The sequence below is a fragment of the Diplotaxodon limnothrissa genome, linkage group LG3 (genome assembly GCF_057381915.1).
Source record: "Diplotaxodon limnothrissa isolate DT_005_m linkage group LG3, D_limnothrissa_male_GT1.1, whole genome shotgun sequence".
In the NCBI taxonomy this organism is placed as follows: Eukaryota; Metazoa; Chordata; class Actinopteri; order Cichliformes; family Cichlidae; genus Diplotaxodon; species Diplotaxodon limnothrissa.
In genome coordinates this window covers 52925018-52945866 of record NC_140598.1, presented here as the reverse complement: position 1 = coordinate 52945866, position 20849 = coordinate 52925018, and the positions used below count along the sequence as shown (strand labels likewise).

Below are 20849 nucleotides of genomic sequence, written 5' to 3'. Positions count from 1 at the left end.
ACAAAATAACGCTAAAAACTGATAAAAACCCTGAAATCCATACATTTCACACTCAAACCTCAACTCTCGTGGCCCGGTACCAAACGACTCACTGGTCCGTGGCCCGGGGGTTGGGGACCGCTGGTGTAGAGGACAAAACAAAAAGCCAGATTTCCAACAGTTTCTACAAGTAAAGCAGCTGCTTTTTAAGAAATAAAAACCTAAAGCTGGAAAACCTTACATGGGATCTCTTTATGAAAACCTCCAGGTTGGTTTTCTAATGAAAGAGTTCATATTTAACTTTGGTGAAACATTAGTAGGTTTCCCAGGATGGGGGGGAGGTGGAGTATTTTTGGGCTGTTTTCTCAGACGTTTAAAAGGTTAAAGATTACATTCAGTGTTGACACTAATTTAGCAGGTTTATAGTTTGTTCACTGGGTTTCCAAGAGCGTGGGAGGATAAATCAACAGACTCACAGCTGGATGACCGACGAAATCCTACCTTAACAAAAGCGAGACCAAAAAAGAGAAAATCCCTCATTGTGCTGTTTAGTGCGGCTCCAGAAACACTCATTGTGCTTGTAGCTGCTGATAAGTAAAGCACATCTAACTTTTGTTTAAACTCTTATCTCAACTCATGTTCATACAAGCCTAAAGACGGAAAGAATAAAACCTTCAAACCGTGAAACAAACACGAACGATGCTTTTATTTTGTCCTGTGCATTTTCCTTTAAGCTAATACTAAAGACAATAGCAACAGTTTTTTCTCTTTACTGCGAGGTGGATATTTTCTCTTTAAGCATAAATTTTCCTCTGAGATGAGGAAGTGTGTTTGTGTGCCGCAATAAAGGCTGACATCATTAACGCCAACAGAGCCTTGAGAAAAACAAACACGCTAACTGAGCGCGCACACCTCAGGGACTCTACAGCCGACTGCCTAATGGACCTGATAAAAACAACGCAGAGGAATCCGACACGCCGGTGCTTTTTATTTGTCCGCACTCGCTGTGTGGATGTACAGCACAAATTAACTCGTTGCGAAGCTACTTTTGAGCCATTATCTTGAGTCGCTCTGATGACGGGGAAGAGACGGTGAACACTACAGAGATGCGAGCTTGGCTTACAGCGTGTAGAAGACTAGGTGGTAGAAAAGTGACGTTCATTCATAGAAATTAACAACAATTATTTATGGTTCTGGAGGAGAAGTTCAATAACAGGCTCCGCGAAAAAGACCTTTTTCTTTCTGCTCCTGCTAAATGGGAGAAAAGACCTTCATCGGGATGAATGTTTGACTAAAGGAAAACCATTAAATGCACCTACCTCTGCTTTACCGGCAGATGGGAAATGTTGTTCACAAAGTGTAAATGCACATGTGAGAAACAGGAGATATACCTGTAATAAAAAAATGTATGTCTTGGCCCTGAGAGGTCAAACACACCAGCAACTAGAAAAAACGCTGCAGAAGCACACAAATCACGACTGAAGGAATTAAGAAAAGACAACAGCAGGAAGCTAATAGTAAACTTGTTTTACTGTTATATACAGCAAGAACCATGTGACATGTTGTGTTTTCTAAGGTTTTTGTCCAACTTGGGTTATGTCTTTCTCGCTTTTGTGGCTTTTTTCTATTTGCTGACATTTAATTAAGTTGCAGTGCGTTTGACCTCCCAGGGTCGCTGTGCTGTTTTCTTGAAAATAATCTTTTTAACTGCTAATAACAAACCAGACAGTATTGGAAAGGATCCTGTGTAGTAACTATGTGGTTGACTTTGTGGACGTGGACGACTGGAGAGACATGAAGTCACTCCTGTTGTACTTCTCTGAAGTCCAATACGTGGGCTGCATGCATAGTTTGTGTTGTTGGTGTAATTTACCCACCTTGACCTTTTGAAGCTGAACACAAAGAGCAAAAGGTGGATCTGACTGAAACTGAGGACACTGCACAGTCGCTGGCTAACAACTTGAAAATGAACCTTCGTTAACAATGAGTGCATCCCAAAACGTTGATTCGGTTTCTCTGGACGTAGCATTTTCAGTCGGAGAAACGTTTTGTCAGTCAAACAAGTGATGAGCAGAATCAACCTTTTGGGATTTACTTACCTGGATGACTGAGCATGCATCAAGACAAATGAGTGTGCACACATTCAGCCTCCTTTTTTGACTCAAACAGGGCGCTTTGACAGCATTTTATTCAGTTTTGAAACTGCTGATTGAGTCAATGAGCAAGAGATCATTCACTGGCCATCCTTTGCATACAGTCTGTAGCCCAGATATCCAGATAACCGGCCGCAGCTGTCTCGATTAGGACTTCCTGTTCTTATGGGGCGCCGTTTGTAAAGTGAAACATGCTGAAATTAACGGCAACATTTTTCCACATTTAGCTCAAAACAAGTCATTTTTTACAACATTTAGTAAAATATTTGTAACTTTTCATATTTAAAACAGAATTTTAAATGTTAAATCTAAATGTTAAATATTCAATCTAAATGTTAAATGTTAAATCTAAATATTATATTTAAATCTAAATCTAAATGTTAAATCTAAATGTTAAATCTAAATGTTTAGGCTAACATGCAAATTTATTGCACGGATCAGCGGAAATACCAAAATAAAAGCTTTCCGAAAACCTCCGGTGCAAAAGTGTGCCGGTAGTGGTCAGACACGTTCGTTCTCACTCCCAAAGCGTAATAATTTTCGCTAGGTGACAAATTGTCAACATTTCATGCTTTCGGGTACCCAACACGTTCCTAAATTACGGCATCGGAAAAAGGAGAGCACATGAGAACCGTTTGGACTCAATCTACACATGTTCGTTCATTTTCTAAAAATCGATTTGGAAAACACTATTTTACGTCATTTAACTGCTAGTAAAGGTTAGGAATAAGGTTATAGTTAGGGATAAGGTTCGGTTTAGGGCTGGAACACATGGCTGAAACGTCTATTATGGCGGGACCGTCATTCCACTGGAATTCAGCCATAACCCGACCATGAGAAAGCACGTCCGGCGATTTAGCTGAAAACATCGGAAGATCCGTTTTGTCGGCCATCCAAAGGTTCAGCAGTAGTGCACTCTTAGTAGCTGCAGTCTTCACTTCACAATCGCTGCAGCACATGTCCAGCAAAATCGCTGGACATGCTCGTAGGCAAGAAGTGAAGCAGCACATGGCGGGGAGAAGTGAGGAGGAGAACAGACACAATTTTGCACTGGAGGTTTTCGGGAAGCTTTTATTTTGGTATTTCCGTTGATCCGTACAATAAATTTGCATATTAGCCTAAATATTTAGGTTTAACATTTAACATTTAGCATTTAGATTTAACATTTAGATTTAGATTTAACATTTAGATTTAACATTTAGATTTAACATTTAGATTTAACATTTAGATTTAACATTTAGATTTAGATTTAACATTAACATTTAACATTTAGATTTAACATTTAACATTTAGATTTAACTTTTAACATTTAGATTTAACTTTTAACATTTAGATTTAACATTTAACATTTAGATTTAACATTTAACATTTAGATTTAATATTTAACATTTAGATTTAATATTTAACATTTGATGAAAAGTTACAAATATTTTACTAAATGTTGTAAAAAATTACTCGAAAAAATATGTTTTTGTAAGGTTTTGAGCTAAATGTGGAAAAATGTTGCCGTTAATTTCAGCATGTTTCACTTTACAAACGGCGCCCCATATGTTCTGCCCTCTGCTCGTAGCTGTGGATTCGCTTATTTAAAGCCTGTTAAAATGTGATAGGTCAGTAGCACTCGGACACAAACCGAAACTAGAAAGCTTCCTGAACCAAAGCTCAACAGATTGTACAGGAAATACATGCATACGCATACAAATGTTGCTTTATTTTTAGTTTTTAATTTCTGCAAGAGCAAAAAAATAAAGATTTAGAAATCTAGCAATTGCTAAAGACTGGAGAATTTTTTTTTTTTTTTAAAGATGATTTTAGTAGTTTTGAGGTGGTCACTACATTTAAAAAAAGTAAAAGCATGGATGTGGAATAAAACAAGCAGTGCGTTAGAAGTTAATTTGGTCCATCGCTGATCCAAAGGATGATATAAGTACATAATCCTGTTATTAAGGAGATGAGTCAGTCTTAGTGAGAAAACTCAGAATTATGCCCCTCATAAAGTGCTGTTTATGTTTGCTTGTTTTTATCCTGATTATCTTTTTTTACTTTTTGCTTATGTGTTAAAAGATTCGGATTTTCAACAGTAGGTGAACTTGGAAATTTTGGGATATTATGAAATTGAAAAAGGCTTCTACCCTCCTCTGCTCGTCGATGCCTCTTCTCAGCTGACAGCAGCTCACATGTTCCCTTTCTGCACAAACAATAACACGTAGCTTGTGCTGATGTTACGCTCGCCGATAAAAGTTGCTCACACCGACACGTCTCTTTTCAAACTTCGTGCTCTGCTGTTTGTGTGCAGGTAAAGCCTCAGCTGTTATTTATCTGCCTGTGCAGAGTGTATAATCTACCTTTCTGTGTATCCTTGAACCGAGTGAAAGGATCAAAGTGAGGCGGTGACGCACTAGGCGAGCTCGGCTCTGATGGAAAGATGAGTCACTGGTTTGATTAAGCAGATCCTGTTGTCATCACGCTGCACGGGAACATTTTTTGTCTTTAATGTCTTTGTCCGTAACGTTGAGAAGCAGGGTGTACGTTCAGAAGTTCATAAAGAAAACTGCTCTTTTTGATTTCTTAAAAACAACAACAACACAAAAAACAGCCCGCCAACGAGCTTTTGTGCTCATTTGTGCTTCGCTTGTGATTTCACCTGGTAGCTGAACAGCCGCCCACTGCAATGCACAAATGATGTTGTCCGTGGGGGGAAAAGTAAAAATAAAAACATAACAGGCTGTACTGTTCGCTCCCTCAGAGGCATTTTTGGATCAAAGCTTTGGCTAAACTGTGAATGCATTCGCACACAGGCCTCAGTGTGGATTGGAGTCTGGTAGTCTATCCCGCTGTGGTGCAACACGCCGTATGTGACATGAAACCGCCTCTGCTCTTCTGTGGTTTTCCTGCAACGTCTCAAACTCAGCGGTGAGTGGGACGTGCTAAGGGATTTTAGTGAAAAGTCAGAGAGGGAGAGATACAGTCTGACAGACCCACGGGATCGTGGTGAGCGGGTAAAAAACTAGCAACATCACCTGCTCGAAACAGGCGTATCTTAATAAACCAATGAATTTAAAAGTTGAACATTTCATGTAAAACCAATGAACTAGCCAAAAATCCAAAGGTTTAAATAAAGAGCGCACTATAACACGAAGAGGAGCGCAGAGGGATGAAGATGGAAAGGCGGCGGCTGAGAGGAGATGATAAATCACCAAAGAAAGAGCTATTTTGGGGGGCTCTGTTCCACCTCTTGTGCTCACAAAGACACCGAGAGCCTCTCAGTGTCGATCAGGATTATTGGCTGCTGTGGAAGTTCCTGAGGTGTGTACGTGAGCTAGTGTGGGGTTCAAGCAAACACCCACAGGTGTTCATTAGCCGAGGCCCCGAGGCCCTGGATGCTGCCCGCTGAGGCTCTAACTGCTGCGATGGCGAGGTTTAAACACCCGAGTCCCACGGTGATCACACTTATTATGAAGACGGGAGCGAAGCGGCATTCATAAACAAACGCTTAGATGTTGTGGTGAATGGCAACGCCGAAAAGCGGCTTTAAAAATGTGTTCGGTATGTCATCTGTTCGTCACTGGTATAGTTTATTGGATGTTTTAATTGTGTAACAGAATTGGTGCGGAGGAAAATCACGAGTAGTGACTGGAGCAGTATTTTTCCATGCCCTTAGGTTGGCAAAAATCTGCCTCCTTAGGGAAACGACCACTTTCCCTTTGGCAACCAAGCTGTTATCTGACACGTCTGCTGACATAAGAAGAGCTTCTGTGAGGATGATTTTATGTCTTATTTTGTGAGCGTTAGGTGATGGAGAATATTTTGAAAGATCTGAGCTGTTTGAACTGTCGGTCCCCAGCAGAGCAGTTTTTAACATCATAGTTAGAAACCTGCTGGGTTACTTACAGGAGCTGTGCTACTTGTGTTACTCCTGTACAATTACAGCCACTGGACTATTCATTTACAACTTTTGAATACTAGACCCTAAAAGTGAAATTACAGTTCCTTCCACTACAGTCAGGATCTGGAATTAAATAAAAATAATTTGTTTTTAGTGCTCCGAATCATCACGGGGACAAAAAGCTAGTGCTCATCACACATTTGCATAGATTTCTATGTAAAAGTTAGATCACGCCTCAGTCACACTAGACTAAATATAGGACGGCAACTTCCTTGTGACTAGGACAGAAATGGTGGTGTGTTTAATTTCTTTTGCATACGACAACAACAACAAAAAGTTTCACAGGTCCAGTATGCATCAGTCCTCTTTGCAACTGCTTTTGACTGCTAGACCAGAACACCCATCGAGAGGTGGGAGGCAACCTGTGGGGTCCTGCCTGCAATCACATTGAAGATCTACAAATAACTGCAGAATAATTTATAAACAGCCAGATTACCAACATGCTGCAATCAATCTGAGGCAGTCGACACTGATGAGCACAACTTATATTCCTATATAAATGCACGGTTGACAAGTGCCTATGTCAGACTGACTCCGTTTTATTCCTGTTTTACTCATGGCCATTGATCAGTAGTTGTTGATCATCAATGGTTACGTTCCCCTGGCCGTAACATCAATGGTCATGAGATTTTGTTCCTTCAGTGGGCTGGTTTCAGTCATTATGCAAATGTACTGTTTATAAGATTGGGGGAAACCTGCAGTCAGCTGAGACTGAAGAAGTCACTTGGATGAGTGACGAAACGTTTCTCCCACTGAAAACGCTACGTCCAGATGAACAGAATCAACTTTTGGAGAACACAGCAGTCATTTTCAGACATTCATTCACTCAGTCCAAAAGTCTGCTTGCTGCTAATCTCAGTAGCGTTGGGCTCTTTCTCTGTCCAGAGATCTGCAGATGCAGGTCAAGGAGGGGCAGCCAACAGATGAGGCCTCCACAGGAAAGCAGAGGCTTACTTTGACATGTAGGAATCTACTGCACGCTGAGTGCAAGCGGGGCTTTAATTCAGGCACATTAAAGTAGCAGTTATTCGTTTGTATTCTTTAAAATTTAATGTCTGCAACAGGAAGTTGTGAAACTTTAAATACTGTGAATATCCATTTTACATTGTTGTTAACGTAGCGATTACAAGAAGTTCGAGTACTGAACTCGTTTAGTTTATAATTCTATAAACGTTCAATCAACACGCAGATCTCTCCAGGTCCAAAAACTCAGTGAGAGAAAGATAAAATCTTATGACTGTGTCCTCTTTCAGCTAGCTGTCAAGTGTAGCGTTAAATCCACAAGATACACAAATTAGACACAATTTTTCAAGTACTTTTATTTTAATTTACAATACAAACAAATAGAAATCATTTGGCAGCCAAACCATGACTGAAATGGGGGCAAATAGGGAAAATAAAATTAAAACGCAACTGATCAGAACAGCTTATTTATTATTTGTGATTAATCAACATTACTTGAGTGCGGTTCCAAAACCAAAGTACTGATAAAGATAGCTATAAGACCTTCGAGAGCTGGATTTGGCTTACATTTGTATGAGATTCAGTGAATAGAGACAGAAGCGTGTACTTGGTTATGGAGCTATGGTGAACACTGAGCAGCCACGGGGGAGGCTGGCGTTAAAAAAAAGCACTCTGTACTGCCGCCCAGCCTCAGTTAGGTCATCACCGAGCTGAGCTAACGTCACAGGCTGGACGAGAAGCCTTAAAGTGGAATAAAAATTAAAAGTAAAAAGCTAAGAGGGTGAAGCTATGACCCCTCTGAGGTTCACTCAGCAGCAGTTTGACCTTAGCTGATCTTACATTCACATTGACTAGAATAAATGGTCTTGTTTATGAAATGTTTTCACACAGTCATAACGTGCATAATAGCGACGATCAGCGAGTGAATAAGCCTCGATTAAAAGACAGCTCCTCATCCTTCATTTACGGAATATTCAGTAGATCAATTTTAGAAAGCAGTACGATTTTATAAATAACAGCAGAACAAAATATAAGGAACAAAACCATGATGACCTCTCCTTATCCACGTGCTCGGTTCCTGTACAGCCTATGGCAGGGACTGTGTTTGCAGAAGAAACACTAAGATCCAAACATGATAAAAGCAACATGTGGTGTATCGCTAACTGTGTGTGTGTGTGTGTGGACGAGCACATCCAGGCTTATTGGGACTGTGCGGAGTGTTGGGTGCACTGCAGGTCAAACTCAGCGTGCACTCTGACGTCTCTTTGGTTGTGGCTTCATGCAAAACTTGCAGCTTTGGAAATGTAGCCTCCTTCAAAAGGCACACATTATCTTCTGTCAGTATAACCACAGCTTAAAAAAAATTATCCAAGGGTTCAAAAATATATCTTTGTTGTAAACAGAGTTTCCATTCATTCCCGCGTTCTTAGATGTGAGCGTTATTCTCCAGAAGCGTGGCAACGTCTCATCGTGGTTTTGATGCTCTTTTGAGTCCTCAGAGTTTTTTTATGTGGTGGGTGAGCGCATTCGCCCTTCACTCATAGTCCTCTCCTGCCGTGGCGGCCTCCAGAGCAGCGAGAGCCTCTGCCACCATCGAGTCCGTGATGCTCTGCACCTCCTGCTCCTCGTCCTCGCTCTTCGACACCGAGATCCCGCTCTCCATCGTGGAGACGTCGGGAGTCTTTGTCAGCGTGAGCTCGTCCCTCGTGCCCCCTGAGGACAAGCTGGTGTTGCTGGTTTGGATGTCCACTGACAAGACGCTGCCCTCATCCCCCGTGTCACACAGGTACTCCGGGGTCCCTCCCACACCCTCGTCTATCTCGTCTGCTGAAAGCTCTGGGCTGCTGAGCCGGTGCTCGGAGCTGGTCCATCCGTTACTCGTCGCTTGGCTCCTCTGGATCTCGTAATTCTCTACGCTGGGGTACACGGGCACCTGGCTCAGACCTTTTTCCTGCGTCATCCATTGCTGCCCCACCCCTTGTGGCTGGATGATGTAGAGCCCTCCCTCTGTCGGTGGTATACTCCCCTGACGGTGCAGTCTTTGGTTGACATGGTTGTTGTCAACTTCTAGTTTTAGTGTGCTCTCATTGGACTTGCTGTAAGCCATGTTATGAAAGCCATGCTTCTGCTTGGCCTCACCATATAGGTCTCTGTTTGGGGCCCCGCCCGGGCGGCGATGGGGCTGGTAGAGCGAGCTGCCTGTGGAGTCGCTCTTCCTCATGTCCACTGGAGCTGAGGGGTCGTAGACGTAGCTGTGAGAGAGCAAGACCAGAAAAGTCACTGCTAGAGTTACAATGGTCATAGACTGCTCAAAAAAATATAACTACAACTTGATCACGAGGGTAAAGAACATGCTCAGGTAAAGTTCAGGGGTATCAGTCTTTATTGTTAGGAAGGAGAAACCACTTCACCTGTAAATCGCTTTTCAGAGGAAACAAGACAACCCCCAAAAGCGATCAGCACATCAATATGTATGACTGCAGGGAGGTTCGCTTTGTCTTAATGCTATGGAGGCTATACAGTCAGGCGCGGAGAGCTGGACATGACCGCAGAAGGGCATCAAACCCATCAGCAGGACCAGTGTCTGCTCCTTTGTGTAAACAGGAGCAGGAGGAGCACTGACAGAGCCTTTCTGACCAAACAGACTCCACGAGGGAGGCGTGAAGTCCCCTTTAATAGGATGTATGCTCAGATTAGCACGATACAGCTCAACTGCTTCCCCCAACCCAGTCATGCTGGGTTATGCTGCAGGCGGCATCACGTTCGCCACGGCATCTCCAGACTCTTTCACTTCTGTGCTTGGTGTGAACCTGCTGTCGTCTGTGGAGAGCGCAGCAACCACACCTACCTGTTCAAAGCCAATCAGTCAGTTGGAAGAAAGTTGGCTTAACAGGAGTGTTGAGGGAAGCAACATGGCCTGTTTTGGACATGTCAGGGAATTAATAACACAAAGCTAATAAATATGCTAATAATAATTTCACATTAAAAATCAATAATAATGTCTAATATTTTTTTATTTAATTATTAAGGTTAGGAGCACAGGTGAAAGGATGGAAGTACTGCCTAGTCAATCAACCATTTTGAAGCCTGACAGATGAAGGCTGATGGTAAACTTGAACCAGTGTAAACAGTACAGTATCTCGCTCTGACACGAAGTGCTGTAGAAGTATTAAATATAACTTTGTACTTAGGAACAGTACTTGCGTGTACTTTAGTGAGCTACACTTTGCCGCTGGGTTTTAAATTGCTAATGTGACAAAGTAAGTGTTTTAAAGAGGTCACTGTGGGCTACAGACACATGTGAGAGACATCTTTTGTAAACCTTCAACGACTAGATGTAGTGAAAACACACCCCACAGTATTTAAAATGCAAGCTCACATTCAGTGTCATTTTAACTTCTTATTTAAGCACAGATGACTTCTGACTGCTACATATTGAAGATGAATTTCAAACTGCTAGAAGAGCGACTCCTCGGTTTTAGCCTGCGGATCACCATGGTGACAGACGAAAGGGCTTTCAGTCAGTCTGACGGGGCTCCTCGGGTCAGATGCGCCGACGGCCACATACTGTACACTGACAACGACAAGGGTACTTTATTGTGCGGCCGCTGCACATTTTCAAATGCAACGTGATGTCCGGGGCGTGCATGCTCTCGATGTTTACAGAGGCTGCCTAGAGCCTCAGCAGCGGTAAGTTCTGCACTGCTCATGTAAATGTCAGATATATTATGCAGAGCGTTGTAGGAAGGAAATGTGCACAGGCCTGACTGCACTCCTCTTTTGGGTTTAAAATGTTTAGTACTCCCTTTTACTTCCAGATGTTGGTTTATGAGAGGCGAACAGTGGAAGACACACAGATGTTTAGTCTTTCTGTTTGACTGTAAGCTTAAAAGCTAACCTTAGCATAAAAGAAGTGTTTCTTATATAATTAGCTTCCATTCAAATAACACATCAGGCTGAAAAGTAAAATAAAGAAATTGTTTTAGGAGAAATAATGTTGGCTTTCTAACGGTTAGCTCAGCCGGAGGATGCTACTTTAAGGTCTGTTTGTTCAGTACGAAGGTGAAGTCACAAGGCAATTAGCCTAGCTTAGCTTAAAAAGCAAAACCTAAGTTAAATAGTCAATCCGGTTGTTCAGTCTGACGTCACTAGCCGTGTCTGGGTCTAAACTCCGCTGCAGGTCCATATATCAAACGATCACTATGGCATTACTGAGAGTTGAAAAACTGTCTAAAGTCTTTCATCTTTAATAAAATGATCAGCGTTCTGCTCTACCAGGTGTAACAATTGAGTTTAACATCCAGGCATCCATGAAAACGGAATTTATGACATTTAACGGAGTTAGAAGTTAGCAGGAAGTTAGCTCGCTAGCTTCTATCTAAATACAATATAGCATGTCCTGACTGCGGGGTTTTGGAAACAAATTAAAACGTACAGCTCTGTTATCACTTCCAGCATAAATGAAGACAGAAAACTAAACAGCAGTGACGTTTGTAGGGTTACTGAAGTTTGGCTAGCTGCTATATAATGATGTGCTACGTGACCGCTAGCGACACAGCTATGTTAGCATAATATAAACAAGCTAACTTTTTTTCCACTCGATAAAAGTTAATGTGAGTGTTCTCGGTGGTCAGAAACAAATGTAATCGCATGGCAGGATGCTGTAAAAGGACCAAACTTCAGCCAGGAGAACAACTGAGATAATCCATCCATAATACGAGGTTAGTCATTCATATACTGCTGCATGGGCTGGGCTGTAGTTACATCCTAAGGTTTTAAAAACTGAGCTTAAATAAATGATTAGCGGTAATCCGAGGGAGGTCAACAGTGATCACTGACTGTTTTAGGAGCTTTTTGAGATTAAATAGAAGAAAATACAAAACATTAAACATGTTAACAACACAAAAGCCATATTAAACGCAGACTACTTTAGACCCGGAAGTAGGATTCGTCACGTCATCAATTAACGACCCGATTACGCCAACTTCAGAGAGAAGAGTAAACAAATTCCTCACAAATCAACGCTGTCGCTTTAAATTAAGTATAAAGTAAATTAAATTTAACTATAATCAAATGGTTTTTTTTTTTTGCTAATGCTAGATTTTACAAGATGCTAACTGTTAGCTAACTTCTTATATGCAAGGAAATGTATTATTGTGAATTTTATACCAAGTACATACAAATAAAGTCAAGTGTTTTAGAAAAAGGTGCTCAATTGGCTCTTTGGGGCGAGTGATACCGAGTTAAACAGTGGCATTGTGACAAATCAATTTAACAAACGTCTGTTTTCAATCAGAATAATAAAATGCCATGAAAAGTAACACCGACACATTACATCGCCCTCATGTGTCGCTGCCTCATTTGATGTTTTTGTTGAACATTTGCTCTCACCTACTTTGCTATCCCTGCTGTGAAATGACTTTCCCTGTGTATATCGCAGTGACACGTGTGGCCAGAGATTCGTTGATGTCGTCCCAATTCCTCAAAAGATGCTAGAGGTCAGCAAAGGTCTGAGACTAATTAAAGCTCATTTATGGCACAGTAAGTATCCCCTCGCGGACATAACGACAACCTGATACCTCCACTTTGAAGGATGTTCTTACAAGGACACGAGGCAAAGTAGTAAAAGCAGTACAAGTAAAAGACGGCTTGCTCTCACGCTCACGCCTCGACAGGTATTACAAGTGTTGGCGAGGGTGGGGGGTTTGCGGTGGGGATGGCATAACAGTCTGTCAGACATCGCCTGCTGCGAGCAGCTTGTGTTTTTCACGCCCATATTTTCTTCATTTCATGTGTTTTTTCCTCCACCCTGCCAGCCTCCATCTTTCACCTCTCCAGGAGCTCCTGTTCCAAAACAACCTCCTCCTCCTCCTCGCGTCTCCTTCAGCGTCACCGTTGTGTAGCTGCAGCTCACTAATCTTCTACAGCTTCGCACTTGACTTCTCCTTCATTTCAGCATCTTCCCTCAAGCTTTTCTCACCTCCCGCCTGCTTCGTCTTAAGTTGTCATGTTCACTTGTCTCCGTTTTTTTTTTTTTTTTAATCTAACCCTCCTTTGGCTTCACTCTTCACTGTTCAGTATTCAACATGAGCTCAAGAAGTCCTTAGAATTAAGAAGATAACTTTCAAACGTGCAGATCGATTAAATTGCAGCATTCTGTCTTCCCTCCCAGTACGCAGACACACAAACACAAAGCCACCTGCCTACGCGGTTACAGTCACACACACGTGCGCTCACCCACTGACTTAAGCACCTCTCTCTCACCCTGCATCATTTCCTTCTCCCCTCTCAGTGGAAAGCTGAGAAAATGAATGTTTTCCATTTCTTTTGCTCCTGGGCAGCACCGCTGCCAAGGTGAAATTTGAGGTGTACTTTCAGAAAAGTGAGAGATGCACAGGGCGTTTTACTACAGAAAAAAAATATAATTCATAAAGCTGGATAAAAAGACTTGCGGGGGACGACGACAGGACGCCTATCACCAGAGAGCAAAACTAAATAAATGACACACTGCTCAAACTTTCTGGTTTTGGTCGTTTGCTGGAGTGGACGGCCAAAAAAAAGAAAAAAGAAAAAAAAGAGGCAACATATTCTTTGCATACATGTTGCTCAAGTTGATTCTTCAGAGCGCTCGCTTTAGAGCCGATGACGATCATTCACAGGCAGTTCAGTGATTAGACACGTGCACAAGCACAATACTACTTTCCCTCATGTGCTACAGAAATTAAAGCTGATTGCATCTGTTCTGAAATACAATGGTGCAGAGGTGCCTATAGATTTTATGCCAGTGAAACCATTAGAGCTGTGATGAACATCCTAATCTTTTCAATGTGAGGCACTTTGTCCTCTTAAGTCAGGGGTGTCAACCTCAAATACACAGTGGGCCAAAATTCAAAACTGGAACAAAGTCGCGGGCTAACATTAATATTTATTGAAATATATTTATTCCTCCAGATATGAGAATGAATCTTTTCTTATGGACTCAAACAAGTTTTGCTGAAAAACTGAATATGGAACAAGCAAAGCTTAATACTAAACAATATATATATTAGCTGTATAATACCAGTAGGCCAGCTCTAATAGTAATTTGTTATGGCTTTGCGGGCCAAATGTAATTAGGCTGCGGGCCAAATTTGGCCCGCGGGCCAGAGTTTGACACCTATGTCTTAAGTGGATGAGAACTTCCACCTTGCACTGTGAAGTTCAAAGGAAATACTCCAGCGAAGGGTTCGCAAAGCGTGCACGCCCAAGATACCCCGATCAAAGATTTCTCCATTCATGCCGACTCCATCCACCACAATAAGTCAGACTTGTTTGTGATTGTTCCTCTTAGATTTGATGAACCACTCCTACTGCTGATCCAGTAATCTAAAGGCCCAGCCATGCCAGCCCCCCTCCCCAATCCTGTTAATCCCAGAAATGTGACACTCCAGACAATTACAGAGGAATGCGTGCTTGTCACAAGCATTCACATATGTATCTTTTGACATGGGAAAGAAAAAAAAAAACAAAAAAAAAAAAACAGCTGTGTAGTGGGATTATGACTCTGGTATGTGAATAGCTGTGTGCACATTCATTAATCTGCAATCAAGGCCTTGTTTCTCTGCCCTATTCTGTCTCCTCGATCGCCTCACAAAGCACAGTGATGTCGAGCCCTGACAACGATGTCGTGTAGGCTTTAATGACTAGGAAGCCCGGCAAAAAAAAAAAAAAAAAAAATACAGTAACATGGAGGTGAAGGCTATCGGCATATTGACTCACAGTTTGTACTAAGTATCCACATGGGGCTCGCAAAGCAAACGTATTATAAATAGGCCTCTCACTATCGGCATGAAACAGACAAGAAATCATTAAGTGGCTAAGAAGACATTAGAAGTGGCACTGACGAGTGACATTGGGAAATAAACAGTTAGAGGTTGTTATTGAGGAGCTGTTTAGAGGTATATGGAGACCCATTAGAGTGAGTAAAAAATTAATACTGTATTTTTGGACCATAAGGCGCAATAAGTGAAACAAAACAGTCAGATAAGTCAAACTTTACTCAACTCATTCTTCTTGCTTCCTCCACTTCCCTACCATTGATTCATTAATGTTGAATTCTCTCGCAGCTGCTCTATTCCCATGTTGTTGCAGTATATTAATGACTAACCTCGTATTGTGGATGGATTATCTCAGTTGTTCTCCTGACTGAAGTTTGGTCCATTTACAGCATCTTGCCATGCAATTGCATTTGTCTCCAACCATCAGGAAACCTCACATTAACTTTTGTCGAGTGGAAAGAAGTTAGCGTTCATCCTCCAGCTTCACTGTGTTTATGTTATGCTAACATAGCTGTGTCGCTAGCGATCACGTAGGACATCATTATATACCAGCTAGGCCAACTTCAGTAACCCTACAAACGTCACTGCTGTTTAGTTTTCTGTCTTCATTTATGTTGGAAATGATAGCAGAGCTGTACGTTTTAATTTTTTCAGAAATCTCTCAGTCAGAACATGCTATATCATGTTTAGGTGGAAGCTAGCGAGCTAACTTCCTGCTAACTTCTAACTCCGTTGAATTGAATAAATTCTGTTTTCATAGATGCCTGGATGTTAAACTTAATTGTTACACCTGGTAAAGCAGCAACACTGATCATTTTATTACAGATGAAATAATTTAGACCGTTTTAACTCTTTAACAGTGTTCGTTTGACTTTGGGACCTGAAGCGGATGGAGTTTTGGACCCAGATTACTCAGTGAGGCTCCTGACTACGGTAGCCGTAATGCTCTGACAATTTATCAAGCGGTGCAGCTTCGTAGCTTAGCAAGCTTACTAAAACAGTTTTTGACAGATTTTTGATTGCCGTGTATCAAGTAAAATTGGTTAAAGGTCAGTAAACACAACCAGAATTCATACATAAGGCACACCGGATTATTAGGCGCACTGTCGATTTTTGAGAAAATTAAAGGATTTTAAGTGTGCCTTATAGTGCGGAAAATACGGTATATCATATATGTGGGGGTTATTTTCTTAGCTGTTCTGCAAGAAAAGATCAGGCAATCCCCGTTCAGCTAGTGGTTACACCAAGACAGAGTGAGAAAAAAAGTGGGAGACAATTATCTGAGTGAGCATTTTATATAGCTATAAATACAGCTAAAAGTCACAGTGTGATTAACTTGTAAATAGTGATTTTTTTTTAAGTGATACTGCAGTTGTGAAACCTGACTTTATAACCCCTGATGAAAACCTTGAACATTTCCAAGAATCAACCCTTTTAATAAACGGAAACAATCAGCTTTAAGATAAAATGCACCCACTGGAAAACCCTGTGCCAACACCAAACTGTCTAAAATAACATTTTGGCCTATTCCAAAATCAAAACTCCTCTTTTTACTTTAGTCAAATCATCTTTTTGGGAAGAAAAACAAATTCCTACTTGTATGAAAGTCTTTTAGTTTTGTAGCGCATGACACTACTTATAAACCCTTAGCAAACTCAAAGTGACCCAACAGGTAAATATGGAAGTGGTGTGACATCTTTATATGGTTTTCTTGTAATTCTTTACACACACACCCTTCCTGGTAGAGCAACCCTTCCTCTTTCTCTTCCCTCCTCCCTCCTCCTTTTCTCCGTAACAAGAGTTCTTGAGGGAGTTCTTGATTACTGTGGGGTTTTACTGAGCATCAGTGTTGTGACAATATACAAAAAGGACGATGACTGCGTAAGACGGAGAAGTGGCGCACAAAGAAAAGAACAGAAACACAACAAGAGGAAACACTTCTCACCTTTTAATCATCCGGCAGCATTGGCACCCCATTTGGCTAGCTGTGTCGTGGAGCTGCAGAGAGACATGAACAAAGTTATCAAAGTTTAATCACACAGACACCCTTCAACTAAACTGAGCACGCAAACTCTCAGGTGTCAAAACATGCACATATCGTTTTCACCGCAAGGAAAGGTTGCAGTTTACTATACTGGACACACACACACACACACACACACACACACACACACACACTGCTGTGGATCGGACCGTTTACCACCTCTGACATACCGATGGGTTTAGGAACCAGAGCTTTTTCAGGGCTCTCCTGAAGATTTCACCCCGTTTTTTTGCTCTGCCCTTGCTTTTGGATGCTATTAGAACATCGGCATGAAAACTCTGTCTGCCTGAAGTGCCGATAGAGATGTTATTGTCATTCATCACTGTTGTGTGAGTGTGTTGTACCCATGTGCAGGATGAGAGTGACCTTTTCTCTCCTGGTGGTATGTTTCTTCAGGCTTTGGCATTTCATTGCCTGGATAAATAATTAATCACCGAGTCTTGAACGGGCTTGTCTGAACGCGAAGGAGAGAGGCAGAGATCGAGGGAGGTAGAGGACACTCTGTCTCTTTGGCGAGAAAAAGGAAAGGCTGCGTGGCCACCTGAGAAAACAACTTCTCTTCCTAACCTTACCTCTCTGACCTTGCTGCGCTTTATTTTTGGTTCTAGCTGACTCCTTCGATCAGAATAAGCTCCATGAGTGTAATGTGGTGACAGAAATTATAGGGTGACACTGGCGCAGAGACACATTGTCAACAAGGAATTAATTATAGGGGATAATGTCTTTGTCATTGCTGAAGAGAAAATTGTACACCATATCATGATGTTAGGGAGTAGCATAAAAACACTGCTGGACTTCATTTAAACGATCTGTCTGGTGTTATAAATAGCAGGCGACAGGCTGGAGACCTGTCCGGGGTCTCCCCCGCCTCCCTATGATAGCTGGGATAGACTCTAGCGCCATCCCGGGACCCTGAATTGGATAAGTGGAAGAGAATGGATGGATGTTCCTGTTCAGCTTGGAAAACAGTAATTTTTGTAAACACAGAAAAAAAAGATAAATAATTTAACATGTACAGTAGATGCAGTTCATATAATTGGACTTGGATGGAGGTAAACTTAAATGAGTTGGTGGGATTCAGCTAAATAAGTTGGAAGTAGGCCTCATTGAAGCAACCACTTGATCCACTTTTACTGCTGTGATGGCAGCAATTCAAGGTTCCTGTTCTCAGCATTACTATGCGATAACATAGTATAACATAACATGATTACTCATCAACTCCAGGGATATCATTATTCATTATGTATTCAACGCCAAAACATTCTGCTATTCTTAGAGGAAACATCCCTGAACGGGAAACCATAAAAAGATGTGGCATGAGGTCACCTGGCTAGGAGTTAGGCCCAGACTGGCAATTGTTTCTGACCTCAAAGTCTATCGTTCAACGGTTTGCAAAATAACTGCAATCTTAATAATGAACGCAGAGACACCGCCAACACTTTGCAATCAATCTGAGTCGGTCTGTGCCGATGAGCACAACTCATCTGCAACGTGCCTCTTTACAACAGGAGACTCGACTTAGCCGGTTGCCAACTGGTTGTGGTTTCAGATGCTGACGTCATTATGCTGTTCATTATAGATTCACAGATACCTTCGTGTAACTTTTACTTTCTCTATAAAGATTTTGCATCTTTGCTCAGGTAAATCTAAAGAGCGCGTGGGTTTTTGGGCTTTTAGTGATGGAGAAAAATGGGTGGTGCTGGATTTATAACCCAAGACAAAACCAGAGCATCGCTGTGAAATGAAATGCAGCACAGTAGTTTTAGTTTTACCTCAGTTATCTTGTTTTTATACATTAAAAGAAAGCTGAAAATAAAATCTGACTAATCACTCAGCACTAGTAGACGACCAACCTGGATACCTGGATAGGGGCGATCGTGGCTCAAGAGTTGGGAGTTCGCCTTGTAATCCTGAGTATTTTTAAGCTGCAGTAAGACCAGGCTTGTATGATGTAAAAGGTCTCAGGTGCTGTGGGACTCGATACATCTTTGTTCATAGTCCTGAAAGAAATGAGCCAAGACCTCAGGTGGACTCTGTTTGGAGTATTGCTTTGAAAAATGCTTGTGGGACCGGCAAATTTGCTTCTCGTGTTGGATCGATTGAAGAAAAGCAAACAAGGGTGTGTTGATTTATATAATGGTACAAGCCACCAGACAAGCAAGGCTATCACTCCATCACGGCTGGGTCACTCCTTTTTTTCATTCCCCCACCCCGTTTTTTAAGCATGCAAGCCGGCATTTTTTGTGGAAAAGCAACAAAGCATGACTTAGCTCTCCCAAGACGTCTAATTATCCTCCTACAGGTCTGCTGCTGTGTGCAAAGACATATAAGGAATCCAGAGCCAGAGGTGGGTGTACGCACTGAGCACGCAGGAAAAAAAAACAACAAAAATCTCAGCATGCACACAGAATCAATCTCGGTAGCACGCTCTCGTCTCAGAGTGGCCTCTGTCCTCTTCTCTCACGATTTGAGGTGGGCTTGACTTTAACATGGCTGAAGCCATCTCCTCAGCAGCAATTCATCTACATTTTCATGGGGACCTCTGACACATTCGCAGCTACTTATGAGAAAGCCAAGGGGGTGCAAAACGCTGAGTGCAATTCATAGTGGCAGAGAGGCCCAGCGGTTTGACAGGCTGCGCTTTAAATAGAGGACTCTGTTTCACACACTGTTGCTCTGGCGAGCACCCGCCCTGCCGAAGTGTCCCTTATCTTCTGGAAGGGAGTGAGAGAAGAGGTAATTTCCCAGCGGGTTTCAGGAACTATCGCATTAATGGAGAGCCAAAGTCACTAGGAGCCGACTTTTACAATTACAAGTCACATTCAGGCAGGTCAATAATCATCTGACAAGCTCCTGCTCTCAACCCTCCGATCGCTCAGGCTGCTGGATGTGCAGCCTTCTCCCTCCTCCTGTTTTCTTGTTGTGCCGTGGCATTTCTTTCCTTGTGCATTATGTATATTCCACATCTCAGAGACTTGTGTCTGCTGATTTCTGCTCTGTATGCCCTCGAGGATGTTTTAATGTGCTGCAGTCTTGCAGGCTGCTGGGACTCTTTGGGGAGCATCCTCAAACTCGGGGCCTCCTCTGCCAAATACTGTATCTGTGCAATAAGTGGTCCTAAATCCTTTTGCATAATTGCATCTGTCTGAATTGTTAGAAATTCATTATGTCTATGAATAACTTTAGCACATTCTTGGCACCTCGTTTTAACTCCAGATTAAAAACAACAAAAAAAACACAACAATGTGGGAGCACATGGATTATAAAGTGCTGTGACAGTGGACTAATTAAGGTAATTACTAACTTCAATTTGACTCACTCCTCTGTGTTTTTCCTGTATTAAAAAAAATAAAAGCCACATGTGGTAAAATGAAGATTTCAAACATATTTCAGTCAAAAGATTTTTTTTTTTAACTGAACAAACAACAAGTGTTACCGTCCCATGGCTTTGCGCCGTTTCGCATTCTTGTTTGACATTACCGAGTCTCTGATTACTGTTTTACTTCACGGTTACTCTAATGATGAAGGTGTGGTTTAAACATTCACCTAGTACGTAAAAAAGAAAAAGAAAATGCCAGATCACATGTCTCGGGTTGTGTCAGGAGGGACCTGCTGTGGTGACCCCACAGTGACTAAAATGTAAAGTGTTTTATATTTTATATACATGTGGTATATATTTTTCCATTAGCTGTAAACAAGTTTGCAGTGATTTTGTTGTTCTATTGACACATGGCGATAAACAAGAACACTTACTTCTGTACAATATAACACATTTACACACAGGCTAAGTTTTTATATTTACTCTTTGCTTTTTCTCAGACAGTCAAACAACACTGAGCCTGTGTTAACTTTACATGTTGATGTTGGTAACCAGCTTCGAGTTTTTGCCTTTTGCTGTTTAATAACAGGGGTTAATTATGGCGTCTTGTTTACATCGTGTTTTTTTG

At 41.7% G+C, this 20849-nt stretch overlaps 1 protein-coding gene across 3 annotated transcripts in view; it reads right to left on the bottom strand.

Annotated features, from left to right (window-relative positions):
* Positions 1-7465: 7465 nt before the first annotated feature.
* The window catches only part of LOC146636521 (uncharacterized), a 29595-nt gene continuing 16211 nt past the window's right edge, over positions 7466-20849 (bottom strand). For all 3 annotated transcript variants that reach the window (XM_085349552.1, XM_085349554.1, XM_085349553.1), the window contains 2 exons: positions 16804-16856; positions 7466-9293 (listed from right to left, as the gene is read on the bottom strand). In XM_085349552.1, the coding sequence (XP_085205678.1) occupies positions 8576-9293; positions 16804-16835 (750 nt within the window). In that variant the 5' untranslated portion in view covers positions 16836-16856 and the 3' untranslated portion in view covers positions 7466-8575. The remainder of the gene's footprint in view (positions 9294-16803; positions 16857-20849) is intronic.